General features: G+C 41.1%; 1 protein-coding gene across 3 annotated transcripts in view; it reads right to left on the reverse strand.

Annotated features, from left to right (window-relative positions):
• Positions 1–15284, reverse strand: part of LOC124795951 (kelch-like protein 38) — a 152689-nt gene that overhangs the window by 62702 nt on the left and 74703 nt on the right. For all 3 annotated transcript variants that reach the window (XM_047260033.1, XM_047260040.1, XM_047260047.1), the window contains 2 exons: positions 4912–5020; positions 4603–4724 (listed from right to left, as the gene is read on the reverse strand). In XM_047260033.1, coding sequence (XP_047115989.1) covers positions 4603–4724; positions 4912–5020 — 231 coding nt within the window. The remainder of the gene's footprint in view (positions 1–4602; positions 4725–4911; positions 5021–15284) is intronic.

Below are 15284 nucleotides of genomic sequence, written 5' to 3' on the forward strand. Positions count from 1 at the left end.
CTATCTTATAATTGTATTTTGTTTATATCCCAGAATTTTCATAATCACAATATTTTATGCTTAGTTAATATATATAAATTCAGAGGAGAACTTTCTGAGCCATTTACGATTAAAACAGGGTTAAGACTAGGAGATGGTCTATCACCACTGCTCTTCAACTGTCCTCTTGAATACTTGATGAGAAAATGGTTGATTTGATTTGATTTTAACAGGGAAGCTAAAACAGTTTAGTTCTAACCCACCACTTCCCACACCGAAACTGAGTTTGTTGTGCGGTATCACTCCCTGTATATCTAGTAGAGCCAACCAATGCCCTTGAATAGTGCAAGGAGTCCTTTTACCAGTTTTTTGTTAGGCACAATTTCTTCAGGTCTAGTTGTCCCGAACATTCTGTATCTTTTGCTCTCCAATGCCATGTATTCGAACATTAGGTGTGATTCACTTTCTTCACCCCCGTCACACATCCTACATTTAGGGTCTTCTTCCATTATACCCATTGGGTGTAGGTGTTTTTTGAAATTCCCATGGCCTGTCATCAGTCCAGTCATGAGTTTGATCTCTTTCCTGTTCAATCCCAGGATTACAGAGCTTCTTTTAAAACATGGCTTGGGCATCATTACCATCCCATGTTTTTGTTTATGGACCTTAGTCCAATATTGTACATGCTGTTTCCTAAGCCAGTTCCATGGTTCTAGTTTGGCCATAGCCCTGGTGATTGTCAGGACAGGTTCCAGTCCAATAAATGGAGTCATTGCCCCTATCCTGGCCATCTGTCAGCTTGTTCATTGCCACAGATCTCTGAGTGGTCATGGACCCACACTAGGTTTACGCTATTGTTTCCCCTTAGCTCCACCAAAGCCATGTGGCATTCTGCAAAAATCTTAAATCTTGTTGCAGGAGCTGCCAGTGATTTCAGGGCTGCCTGACTGTATGAATAGACATAGATGCTACGGTCATTATAGCACCTACACATGTTCTCCTCCACACATGTCCTGATTGCAGTAATTTCAGCTTGGAATACAGAGGCCAGTTTTCCTAGAGAGATGATGCCCTCCAGTCTTGGCTGAACCCCGTACACCCCTGCCCCAACTCCTTGGTCCGATTTTGACCCATCGATGAACCAAACGATGTCCCCCGTACGGTGTCGAACTGTTTTTCCCACTGCTCCCTGCTTCCAATTATTATATTGTAAGGCTTGTTGAAGCAGTTGGGAGTTATTATATAGTCGGCAGGCATTTCCCCAGCCATTCCTATACTTACCTCACTCACTATGTTAGTGTGTGATTCTGGATATCCAAATGAGACCCAGTTTTTGCCAGTTTTAAGTTTGTATGCCCCAGCTGCTGCCTCCATCTTGACCCAAAGGTATAGTGGAGGCACATCCAGTATGGCTTCCATCCCAGCAGTTGGTGTGCTGCTAATTCCGCCTGTTATGGCTAAGCAGGCCAGTCGCTGCCCCTTAGCAAACTCCTTAGCTGCAACCTGCTGTTCTACATTCTTCCACCACACTACAGCCCTGTAGGAAATCCTAGGTCTAACCACTGTGGTGTGTATCCAGTGCATACTCCTGGGGCTTAGGCCCCAGTTTTTGCCACAAGCCCTCCTAGTACTCACTAGAATACTTTTTGCCTTAGAGCAGATGCTGTTAATGTGAGGGGTCCCTGTTAGTTTCTCTTCTAAGGTTACTCCTAGATATTTCACTATCCCCTTCACAGGTAGAGTTTCATCGAAGAACTTCAGATTCCAACTTAGAGTGCTGGATATGCCTCTTTGAAAATGCACTACAACAGTCTTCTTAGGATTAACACTTAGATCCTGTTTGATGCACCAATTTTGCACAATGTCCAATCCTCCTTGTGCCATATTTCTAACTGTGTCAGTAAATTTGCCAAGTATTACTATGACAAGGTCATCTGCGTATCCTTGGCACAAGCTTTGTCTGGAATTTAGTTACTCAATGAGTTTGTTCACCACTAGATTCCACAATAAAGGTGACAGAACTCCTCCTTGTGGGCAGCCTCTAGTGGTGTTAATTACCATCTTTTCATTGATCATGGTAGCCTCTACCTTCCTTCCACTAAGCATGGCCCTAGTCCATTTACATATAGTGGTCCCTAGGTCATGTACCTCTGTTGCCCTTACCATGGAATCGAAGGTCGTATTACTGAAGGCCCCCTCAATATCCAGGAAGATGTAGAGGGCTATTTCTTGGAAGTGAAGTGCTTTCTCCACCCTCCAAATGTGTTGGGGGAGAGCTGTCACACACAATTTACCTGGTTGATATACATGTTGGTTTGAATGTAAAGGGGCCCAATTAGCCTCCTCCCCCAACGTAAACATTAACCAATTTTTCCAATGTTTTGAGAATGAAGTAGGACAGACTGATTGGTCTCGTATCCTTGGCCTTGGTATGATCAATTCTCTCTGACTTTGGAATGAAGACAACCTTCACTGTCCTCCAAGCATTGGAAATGATTCCTACTGCTAGGCTAACACTGAATAACCTGCATAGGATTCTCATGAGATTCTCTCCTGCCTGTTGCAGGAGAGCTGGAAAAATTCCATCTGGGACAGGAGACTTAAACGGTTGGAATGTTCCCACCGCCCATTGGATTTTATTAAAGTCCACACACTCTTTGGCCGATTCCCCGTCCTCTCTTCAAGTACCTGAGAACCATTATCTCTCTGGGATTACATTCTGGTCTGTGTTGTCCGGCAGAGCATATTGAGGAAAGCAAGTTTTGAGGAGCAGTTCCAGCATCTCATGTGCTGTCTTTGTATATTCTCTATCCTCCTTCCTCAACATACCTCCTGGATTGGTTGGTACTCTAGTGAAAATTCTGTGAAGTCTGGCTTGAGCAGCCTTGCTCTCCCCTTCCTCACAGAATGCCTTCCAGGATGCCTTCTTTGCTTGTCTGATTGCAAGGTTGTAATTGACAAGGGCCTCATGATATTTAGTCCATTGTCCTTTACGTCTCGCAATGTTAAACAGTCTTTGTACCTGAATGAATTTTATCCATGGTGGATCCTGTCGAACTCTGTGACTGTTCCTTTATAGGGTGTAGTAAAATATCTGCTACCAGTCACTTTGTGTCACTTTGTACCTGTCTTCTTTGAATTTCCAAGTTATTATTCCACCAAGGCACACTCCTATTTGTGCACTTCTTGGTAATTGTGCAGTTGTCCTGATATGAGGTCACTATGGCAGAGGTAACAACCTCTGCTACTCCCTCAAACTTTACTGGATTCCTTATCAAGGTTTTAATTTCTGATAAGCCTAAGTCAAGGTCCCTCCTATATGTCTCCCAGTCTGGGATTCCTATAGGTCATGGTCTTTCTGATTCCCATTTCAACCTTGAATTTAATGTACATGTGTAATTTTTTGTTTGTTTGTGTTTATCAAGTGGAAACATGTTTATCTTCTGTATTTTTATTTTCTTGTAATTGTACTTGAGAACAAAATCAGTTTAATACCCTATTACATCCAGTATTGACAATAATGGTACAAAGAGAATCCTAAAAACATAACAACTGGAACCAAGAAAGAAGATATAAATCTAAACTGTTTGGGATTCGGAGATGACTTGGCATTACTAGCTAATAATGTACAAGAAGCTAGAAATCAAAAAATGAGGTTGCTAAATATAGCACAAAAAATAGGACTTCAGATATCTTCCAAAAAGACTGGGATGATGGTAACAGAACCGCTAGTAATAGACCGTGTAACAGTAGACAACAGAAAAATTAAAATAGTCAAGCAATTTAAATATCTTGGAGAGATTATAACACACAACTTGGATGAAAAACCTGCTTGGTAAGAAAGAACCAATAAAATGATACAAGCTCAAAACTAACATGATCTACATACAATAAGAAATGTCTATCAATTCAAACAAAATTAAAACACTACTAGATGGTGGTTCAGCCAGAGGTAACATACACAAGTGAGACTCTTTTTAAAGTCACTAGAGAAACAGAGTTGACAAAATACTAAAAGTAGAGAGAAAAATAGCTAGAACATGCATAAATAAATAATACCAGAAGGAAGGACAATAGTGGATAGTGTCAAATGAAGGAGTGTACAGGGAAGTGCAGCCCATCACAGATACTATACGTAAAAAGAGGATTTCTTTCTTTGGCCACATAATGAGGATGCCAGAAACCAGATTAGCAAGAAAAATTATGCAGAAACTGTGGAATCTGAAGCAACAAGTAGGATGGATCAAGGAAATTAAAGAGTATATGGGGGAACTAGATATAACCTTGGATGATCTGCAAAACAAGACAGAAAATCTCAAGAAACTGAAAGACAAAAATATAGGATTTTAAATGAAAAGTAAACAAATGACACACAATGAAAAGGGTATTTACAGATGAGGAAAGACAGGAAAGATCAGAACAAATGAAAAGATGCTGGGCAGTTAAAAAAGGCCGAAACATGCGCTCACTGAAGAAGAGGACCAGGAAATGATTGTGACTAAAGTGGTCCAATGAGGCCGTAAAAGCAAATAATAATTATAATTATTATTATTATTATCATTATTATTAGTATAATTATAATAAATATATGTGTGTATATGTATCACAAGTGTTTTTACTTACTAGTGACAACATTGTATTTTGTGACAGATGCTGTTATTAATCTATGTCGCCCAAAACCTCCAATAACATAAATTTCATCATTGAGACAACACACAGCATGATGTCTTCTAGGTGATGGTAAACTGAAACAATTAAATTTCACTAAGTTTTAAAAATTATTATTTCTTGTTTAAAGTCTCAACAAGTTGAGTAGTATATCATACACTATGTTGTAAAATATCATTATGCACAGTCTTTAAAAAATGACTAACATCTGAAAGGATATAAATAAGTGAATATTATTCCACAATAAAACAGAAAATCTAATACCTTGTTTCATATGTCCAGTCTTCTTTGAATATATCATATTTCCAGATAGACTTGTTCCAGTTGGCGTGTCCCATAAAATATTCACCCCCAATGATGAAAAGCTCCCTTCCTGAAACACCATTACATTGCAGACAGGCTTAAAGGGTTGTAGTATTTCCCCAGTACATCAATCTTTCTTGCAACACAAGGAAATCTACATCTTCCAGAAAGAGATTTTCACTCTGCAGTGGAGTGTGCGCTGATATGAAACTTCCTGGCAGATTCAAACTGTGTGCCAGACCAAGACTAACTCGGGACCTGGACCTTTACCTTTTGCGGGCAAGTGCTCTCATTCTGGAAACATCCCCCATGCTGTGACTAAGCCATGTCTCCGCAATATCCTTTCTTCCAGGAAAGCTAGTTCGGCAAGGTTCGCAGAAGAGCTTTTGTGAAGTTTGGAAGGTAGGAGATGAGGTACTGACAGAATTGAAGCTGTGAGGATGAGTCAAGGCAAAGGTCCCGAGTTGAGTCCTGGTCCGGCACACAGTTTTAATCTGCCAAGAAATTGCAAATCTACATCTTGTTTTGTCTGAAGCCTTCATGCTGACTGCAAAAAGTGTTTAAGTGTTTTTGCTGCATACTGAAAGAATGTTGTAAGTTATATTGACAGGAAAAAGGCAAATACATTAGGATGTAGCTCCCATCAATGACAAAGGTTATTTTGGACACAGTACAAGCTAAGATTGGGTAATGATGTGGAAGTGTACCAGCTGTGTCATTTACAAAGCAACCAACCCAGTATTTGACCTATGCAAATAATAGTATTTGAAGAAAACCAAGACTTGCATATTTCAAGATGAATTTGAGCTCTCACCTTCCTTAGTGTCTTATCACTGCACCACTCTGCTCAGTGTAATTAATAAAACAGGACAATAAAACAGTGAGAGCTAGTTGCACTGATATGCTCACAAATTTAGATGTAGTCTGAAGTTAGTATTACAACAAATGTTGATTATCAGAGAGAAATTAACATGAGCTGAATTAATGCATCATTTCATTAGAGTAAAAATAATTCATCCAAGAATGTAGCACACTGCTGGCTTTTCAGCTGCAACTGCAGGTCAGGAAAGGTGGGGATACTTCAAATTTCATGTTCTAGGTTTCAGCTATGAAATGAGAGGTGTCACGTTATTTTGAAAATCTTTCCCCAATCAAAAGTTAACAAACTTCTTATCTGTTTACATGAGCTAGAATGTGAAAATTAAATTGAATCACCATGTCTATCTCAGTACCATGTAAATACAAGGTCCCCTATGTTAAACATATAAGACTGTAAATTTGCTACCAGTTCTCTAGGAAAAAATATGGATAATGGAGGAGATCTCATGATCATAAAAAAAATTGAGTCCAAATCTACTGATGTCACTAATTACTGCTCAGATCAACAGTTGAAAGGTTGGGCTCGTGAACTCCAACTACAAGAAACATCATCCATAATTGTTACAGTGTACAGTTCCCCACTGGGAAACTTTCAAATATTCTTACAAAAACTTGTGTCATTGCCATGCCAACTAACAGGTAAAATAAAGAAAATGGTAGTCTGTGGAGACTTAAATATCAATTTAATGAAAGATTCAGGTAAAAGGAACAATTTATACATGTTACTGAACATTTAAAACATATGTCTTGTTAATTTTCACATCAGAATCACTCAGGAAAACAGGACATTAACAAACAATATTTTTCAATGTCAACTCTTAAACAATGATATGCTTACCCAGTAATGAATGGCTTCTCTAAGCATGACGCAAAACTAGTCATACTAAACAACCAGTGGTATCAAGGAAACAGGGTAATTAATGAACATACTATAAAAAGTTTCAAGGCAGCCTCGCACGAAGCTGAATCGAGCAATGTGTATACTATGACAAATATAAATATCAAATTTAATAATTTATAGATGTGCCACTATCAAACTTTAACAGCAGTTTCACAAAAAAACGATCATGTGTTGCTCTAATAAGAATTAAAAGAAGCTCTGGAATACAAAATGAATCATTTGGACAAACAAGAGTAGAAGGACTGATTTCATACTGTAAGAAATGCTGTGTTGTCTTGTGGAAAGTGATTAAAAAACTTAAGATACCCTGGTATAATGGGTGAAATCAATAAATAAGATTATTTCTAAACTCCACCCGAACAGGCCATGAAGGCCCAACGGTACCAACCGACCGCCATGTCATCCTTAGCCCACAGGCATCACTGGATGCGGATATGGAGGGGCGCGTGGTCAGCACACCGCTCTCCTGGCCGTTGTCAGTTTTTGTGACCGGAGCCGCTACTTCTCAATCAAGTAGCTCCTCAATTTGCTTCACAAGGGCTGAGTGCACCCCGCTTTGCCAACAGTGCTGAACAGACAGGATGGTCACCCATCCAAGTGCTAGCCCAGCCCGACAGCGCTTAACTTCGGTGATCTGACAGGAACCGGTGTTACCACTGCAGCAAGGCCATTGGCAATAATTAAGTTACTAAAGTTAAATGTATATGGGCAATAGTTGAAAGAGAAATAATGAAATCAGTTAACGAATGCAAGGACTTTGTTATTACAGAAATCAGCCAAATAACATATCACAGCAATCAGCCAGCCACCATACTTAATAATCGCTTCCTGAAGAAGCTCAGAAGATTGACATAGACTGTTCATGCGGTGAAACAATAGAATACATGCAAGAAGCAATGCCTCAGGCATACAGAATAATTACAATTACTCCACACACAATAAAGAATGTACTTAACTCCCTCAACATAAAAAAATTCACACAAAATTGACAATATCTCAAGTAATGTCCTAAAATACTGTTCTTCATAAATATGCAGTGTTTTCAGTCACATATGCAAAGCATCACTATGACAGGAGATGTATCCACACAGACTAAAATACACTATTGGCTCTGAGCACTATGGGACTTAACATCTCGGGTCATCAGTCCCCTAGAACTTAGAACTACTTAAACCTAACTAAGCTAAGAACATCACACACATCCATGCCTGAGGCAGGATTCGAACCTGCGACCGTAGTGGTCGCACGGTTCCAGATTGAAGCGCCTATAACCGCCCGGCCACCAGCGGCCGGCAAAATACACTATTGTCAGACCCATTTGCAAAATAGATATTGATAATTATCAACCAGTCTTACTACTTACTTCCTTCTCCAAAGTACTGGAAAAAATTATGCATGCAAGAACTATAGCATACCTCTCTCAAAATAATATACTGGTACTTAATCAGTTTCAATTTGTATTTAAAAAGGGTCTCTTGATAGATCTTACTTTTTCTGATGCACCAATCAGATAACACAAAATTAGAATGACAAAATACTGACAACTGGTATTCTCTCTGACTTGTCAAAAACACCTGATTGTACAGTTCACAGTATTCTACCAGAGAAACTCAAATATTATGATATCAGATCTCACTGGAAACTGCTTTTCAAAATATCTAACTGACAGGATGCAGAGTGTTGCATTAAGAACTGCAGCAACTGTACACAATGATACAGCGTCTTCAGGTTACGGAAAATTACTAAATGTATACTACAGGAATTGAAACTGGGTTCACTGCATTTCTGCGAGGCATAGTTACTGTTCAACTGAGTAAATAGAACGAAATTCGCAAAAGACATTACATCCTGATACTGACATGTCCCCTTTTTACTATCCTTGCAAGATGCACAGTGAAACTGCTCTGCAGCGTCACACATTCATTCATTACCACAAAAGTTTACAGATTTGCTTTTTCTAACAATACTTGTATCAACATGAATTTGTGACCAATTAGTATAACTTCTTCCCACTGCAACATTCTTTTTCATCTTGGAAGGTAAATCAGGTATTGCAATCATCAATAGATAAGGCAGAGTTGAATAGGTGAATGAGTGTTATAAATGAGGGTAGGACATCAACCGGTTTGTCTACTCCATTGGTGGAGCAGCCACCGCTACTTTGATCAGTCCGTTTTCTGGTAAACCAATTGACGATATATTCTCCTTTGTGGATGATCTGGAAGCAGCTTGAGTTTTGGTCTGATGATCATCTATTGCAAAAGTCTAAGTTGCGATTCATGGGAGAGGCAAAAGATTTAAAGAGATGTAATGAAGAGTTGAGAAACGCATTCACATTTGAGAATTATGATAAGGGTTCCAGTACCACTATAAGAAACAGAATAGCATGAGGTTTTTCTGGGAGCTGTTAAATAGAATGACACAGAAACACAGTGAGTCAGTAGAGAATTTTAGAGATAGGACAAAGAAAGCCAAAGAAAATACGTACAAATTAATGGGAAGTGGTGAAGAAAGTAAGGTCATCCTCCAGGAATCAGAGCAGAGGGCACTAGAGAATTTTCTGATGGGTCTGCCACTCGATATGTTTAGGAAGGTTAAAGCAGTTACCCCAAAAATGCTGCAGTTAGAAAACCTGTGGAGTGGGAGGAAATAGATATGACAACAGGGGTAAGCAACATGTGAGGTATTTTATCTACTGATGTAAGGTGTTATAGGTGTGGATGTGCAAGCCATGTCTAGAGGCAGCACTATCAGCAACAGTATGAGAACTGTGGTGTAGTTGGGCAGCAGTAGCAGGATTATAGAAACAAGCCATGAATGGATAGGGATAGAATACTCAGGCATTAAATACAAACAGGAAGCCCAAGCCTGCCAGGTGACATTTCCATTAAATTTCAGTGCTGCAGAAATGTATGTAGAGGTGGTGAATGGTACATTAAGAGCCCCACAGATGATTAAGAGACTGAAGAAATGTATGATGCAATAAAAGAAACTATTCAGATACTTAAGGGAGATGAAAATTTAATAGCCATGGGAGTCTGGAATTTGGCTGTAGGGAAAGAAAGAGAAGGAAAAGTAGTATGTGAACATGGGCTGGGGGTAAGAAATGAAAGAGGAAGCCGTATAGTAGAATTTGCACAGAGCATAACTTAATCATAGCTAACACTTGGTTTAAGAATCATGAAAGAAGGTTGTATACATGGAAGAGGCCTGGAGATATTGGAAAGTTTCAGACAGATAACATAATAGTAAGACAGATTTAGGAACCAGGTTTTAAATTGTAAGACATTTCCAGGGGCAGACATGGACTCTAACTCCAATTTATTGGTGATGAACTGTAGATTAAAACTGAAGACTCTGCAAAAATGTAGGAACTTAAGGAGATGGGATCTGGATAAACTGAAAGAACCAGAGGTTGTAGAGTGTTTCAGAGAAAGCGTTAAGGATTGGCTGACAAGAACAAGGAGAAACAAATACAGTAGAAGAATGGGTAGCTTTGAAAGATGAGATAGTGAAGGCAGCAGAGGATCAAGTAGCTAAAAATATGGGGGCTAGCAGAAATCCTTGGGTAACAGTATTTAACTGATGAAAGAAGGAAATACAAAAATGCAGTAAATGAAGTAGGCAAAAAGGAATACAAATACCTCAAAAATGAGATCGACAGGAAGTGCAAAGTGGCTGAGCAGGGATGGTTGGAGGACAATTGTAAGGATGTTGAAGCATGTATCATCAGGGGTAAGATAGATACTGCCTAAATGAAAATAAGAGAAACCTTTCGAGAAAAGATAGCCACTTGTATGAATATCAAGAGCTCAGATGGAAAACCAGTCCTAAGCAAAGAAGGGAAAGAGGTGGAAGGACTGAATAGAGAGTCTATACAAGGGAGATGTAATTCAGGGCAATATGATGGAAATGGAAGAGAACGTAGATGAAGATGAAATGGCAGATATGATACTACGTGAAGAATTTGACTGAGCACTGAAAGACCTAAGCCGAGACACGGCCCAGGGAGTAGACAACATTCCAGTGGAACTACTGATAGCCTTGGGAGAGCCTGCCATGACAAAACTCTTCCATCTGTTGAGAAAGATGTATGAGTCAGGCAAAATACCTTCATATTTTAAGAAGAATATAATAATTACAATTCCAAAGAAAGCAGGTGTTGATAGGTGTAAAAATTACAGAAAGATCAGTTTAATAAATCAGTCATGGGTGCAAAATACTAACACGAATTCTTTACAGGCGAATGGAAAAACTGGTAGAAGATCAGTTTGGATTCCGTACAAGTGTTGGAACACACGAGGCAATACTGACCCTACGACTTATCATAGAAGATTGGTTAAGGAATGGCAAACCTACATTTCTAGCGTTTGTAGACTTAGAAAAAGCTTTTGACAAATGTTGGCTGGAGAACTCTCTTTCAAATTCTGAAGGTAGCAGGTGTAAAATACAGGGAGCAAAAGGCTATTTACAATATGTACAGAAACCAGATGGCAGTTATAGGAGTTGAGGGGCATGACAGGGACACAGTGATTGAGAAGGGAGTGAGACAGGGTGGTAGCCTATCCTTGATGTTATTCAATCTGTATACTGAGCAAGCAGTGAAGGAAACAAAAGAAAAATTTGAAGTAGTAATTAAAATCCATGGAGAAGACATAAACACTTTGAGGTTTGCTGATGACACTGTAATTCTGTCAGAGACAGCAAAGGACCTGGACAAGCAACTGAATGGAATGGACAGTGTCTTGAAAGGAGGATGTAAGATGAACATCAACAAAAACAAAATGAGGATAATGGAATGTAGTCAAATTAAATTGGGTGACGCTGAGCGAATTAGATGAGGAAATCAGGCACTTAAAGTAGTAGATGAGCTTTGCTATTTGGGGAGCAAAGTAACAGATGATGGTCAAATTAGAGAGGATATAAAATGCATACTGGCTATGGCAAGGAAAGCATTTCTGAAGAAGAGAAATCTGTTGACATTGAGTATAGATTTAAGTGTCAGAAAGTCTTTTCTGAAACTGTTTGTGTGGAGTGTAGCCTTGTACGGATCCAAAACATGGATGATAAACAGTGTAGACAATAAGATAATAGAGGCTTTTAAAATGTTGTGCTGCAGAACACTGCTGAAGTTTAGATGGGTAGATCACATGACTAATGAGGAGGTACTGAATAGAATTGGGGAGAAGAGGAATTTGAGGCACAACTTGACTACAAGTAGGGATTGGTTGGTAGGACACACATTCTGAGGCATAAAGGTATCACCAATTTAATATTGGAGGGAAGTGTGGAGGGTAAAAATCATAGAGGGAGACCAAGAGATACATACACTAAGCAGATTCAAAAAAGATGTGTGTGAAATCTTATGGGACTTAACTGCTAAGGTCATCAGTCTCTAAGCTTACACACTACTTAACCTAAATTATCCTAAGGACGAACACACACACCCATGCCCGAGGGAGGACTCGAACCTCCACCGGGACTATCCGCACAGTCCATGATTGCAGCGCCTTAGATCGTAAGCAGTAGTTATTCGGAGATGAAGAGGCTTGCACAGGATAGAGTAGCATGGAGAGCTGCATCAAATCAGTCTTTGGACTGAAGCCCACAACAACAATACGGAACAGGAAGCATGAATTTTTGTTGGACACAGAGACCCATGTGACATTTACGTAGGGAATGGTTAAATTTCACAAGGTTTAGCAACATTAAATTTTCTGGCTGGTGCAAAACGGTTTCAGGAGGGCGCAGAAGTGGTCTTATGTTAATTAAGGTTACTGTGCAATCCTGGTGTTAGATGTCCTGTTCATGCATCATGCCAAACTAATCTTCGGTAGTGTATGGTGGAACTCACGGGAAAAATGTTCCAACTGGGGAAAGCTGTCACCAGTGAAACATGGCCATCACAATACAAAAGGAAAGTTGCTACTCACCATATAGTGGAGATGCTGATTCGCAGATAGGCACAACACAAAGACTCTTACAATTAAAGGACTTTGTCAAAAATAGACCCCCCCCCCCCCCCCCCCACACACACACACACACTTAAATGCAACTCATACACACAACTGCAATCTCAGGCAACTGAAACCACACTGCAAGCAGCAGCATCAGTGCATCATGGGAGTGGCAACTTGGTGGGGGTGAGGAGGAGGCTGGGGCAGGGTGGGTGAGGGATAGTATGGTGGGGGTGGTGGACAATGAAGTGCTGCAGGTTAGACAGAGGGCACAGAAGAGGTGGGGAGGAGAGGGGGGAGTAGCAAAAAAGGAGAGAAATAAAAAGACTGGGTGTGATGGTAGAATGACATCTGTGTAGTGATGGAATAAGAACAGGGAAGAGGCTGGATGGGTGAGGTCAGTGACTAACAAAGGTTGACACCAGCAGGGTTAGGGGGCATAGGATGTATTGAGGGAAAGTACCCACCTGCGCAGCTGATGTTGGTGGGAAGGATCCATATGGCATAGGCTGTGAAGCAGTCATTGAAATTAAGGATATCATGTTTGGCAGCATGTTCAGCAACAGGGTGGTCCACTTGTTTCTTGGCCACAGTTTGTCAGGTGGCCATTCATGTGAACAGACAGCTTGCTGATTGTCATGTCTACATAGAATGCAGCACAGTGGTTGCAGCTTAGCTTGTAGATCACATGACTGGTTTCACAGGTAGCCCTGCCTTTGATATGATAGGTAATGTTAGTGACCGGACTGGAGTAGGTGACGGTAGGAGGATGTATGGGACAGGTCTTGCAACTAGATCTATTACAGGGGTATGAGCCAGGAGGTAAGAGGTTGGGAGCAGGGGTTATGTAAGGATGGATGGTGTGTTGTGTAGGTTCACTGGATGGTGCAATACCACTGTGGGAGAGGTGGGAAGGATAGTGGGCAAGACATTACTCATTTCAGGGCACAACGAAAGGTAGTCGAAACCCCGGTGGAGAATGTAATTCAGTTGCTCCAGTCCTGCATGGTATTGAGTTACTAGGGAAATGCTCCTCTGTTTGGTTTTGTTTTGTTTTGCTTTAGGGCTCAAAAACAACTGGGGTTATACACGCTCAAGTCAAAACTATAGAACACGAAGACAGAGAGGAGTTAAAAAATGACTGTATGTCAGTCCCAACTGACATAACAGACGACAGCTAAAAACAGGCACATGGAAAAGGGCTAAACAAGACACCATACAGAAATGGACATCCAAAACTAAAAATTAAATGGCCTTTGCGGTATTGCTTTGGCAGACAAAAAGTAAGACGTGGTCAACAGCCCGAGTGTCATTTGCTAAAATGGCTGATAACTCAGACAACAAACCCAAACGGGTATGTAAAAGGTTCAAAAATGGACATTCAATCAGGAAGTGCTGGACCGTTAAAACTTGAGGGCAATGTGTACAAAGTGGTGGGGTAGCGCCACTTAGCAAGTGACGATGGCTAAAAAGGCAGTGCCCAATACACAGCTGAGTTACAATAACCTCCTCCCATTGGGAGGGCTGAGAGGAGGTCGTCCAAGCTTCTGGGAGAGGCTTAATAAGCGGGAGCTTATTCCCGTGAAGGGAGAACCACTGGCGATGCCAAAGGGACACCACCTCCTGAGAGAAGGCAACAAAGAGATCATCAGAGGGAATATAGGTACTCGCAGGCTGAGGTACGAGGACTGCAGCTTTGGCAGCAGCGTCAGCAGCCTCATTTCCTGGCAGTCTGACATGACCAAGAACCCACAGAAACATCACACTGGCTCCACCAAGAGTGAGCAGTTGACAGTTTTCCTGGACCCGCTGCACTAAGGGATGGGTGGTGTACAGCACACATAGACTTTGAGGGTCACTGAATGAGTCTGAGCAGAGGACACAACTGAAAAGGCTGTGTCGCGCGATGTACTCCGTGGCCTGATACAAGGCAAAGAGCTCTGCTGTAAATACTGCGGAGTGTGCCAGATGCCGATATCGAGACACATGGGTGCCAATGACGAAGGCACACCCCACCCCACGGTCAGTCCGAGAGCCATCAGTGTATACAAAGATACTACCGCGAAGTTCCATGCGAAGGTTGTGAAACTGAAGGTGATGAACCGAGGCTGGAGTAGCGTCCTTAGGAAGCAAACGGAGGCCAAGGTTAACACGGGCCACTTCACGAAGCCAGAGTGGTGAAGGGTTCACACACAACAGGAAAGGTGCAAGTAGTGTGAATTTAAGCTGCTGTATCAAGTGCCGAAAGCGGGCTCCAGGAAGTAACAGGGAAGAAGGACAAGCTCCATACTGATGATCAAAGGAATCATCAAAGAAGGAGGCATAGGATGGGTGGCCACACATGGCAAACAAATGGCATGCATACCTGCTGAGGAGAAAGTCATGGTGGTAGGACAGGGTAGTTCAGCAGCTTCAGCATACACACTAAACCGCGCTAGTGTGAAAGGTGCCCGTGGCCAAATGGATGGCATAATGGTGGAAAGTGGTGAGACGGTGTAAAAGGAACTGGCATGCAGACGCATAAACAAAGCACCCATAGTCAAGTTTCAAACGGGCAAGTGACCGGTACAAATGGAGGATGGTGGTTTGATCGGAAG

Source organism: Schistocerca piceifrons, chromosome 1, assembly GCF_021461385.2.
Source record: "Schistocerca piceifrons isolate TAMUIC-IGC-003096 chromosome 1, iqSchPice1.1, whole genome shotgun sequence".
Lineage (NCBI taxonomy): Eukaryota > Metazoa > Arthropoda > Insecta > Orthoptera > Acrididae > Schistocerca > Schistocerca piceifrons.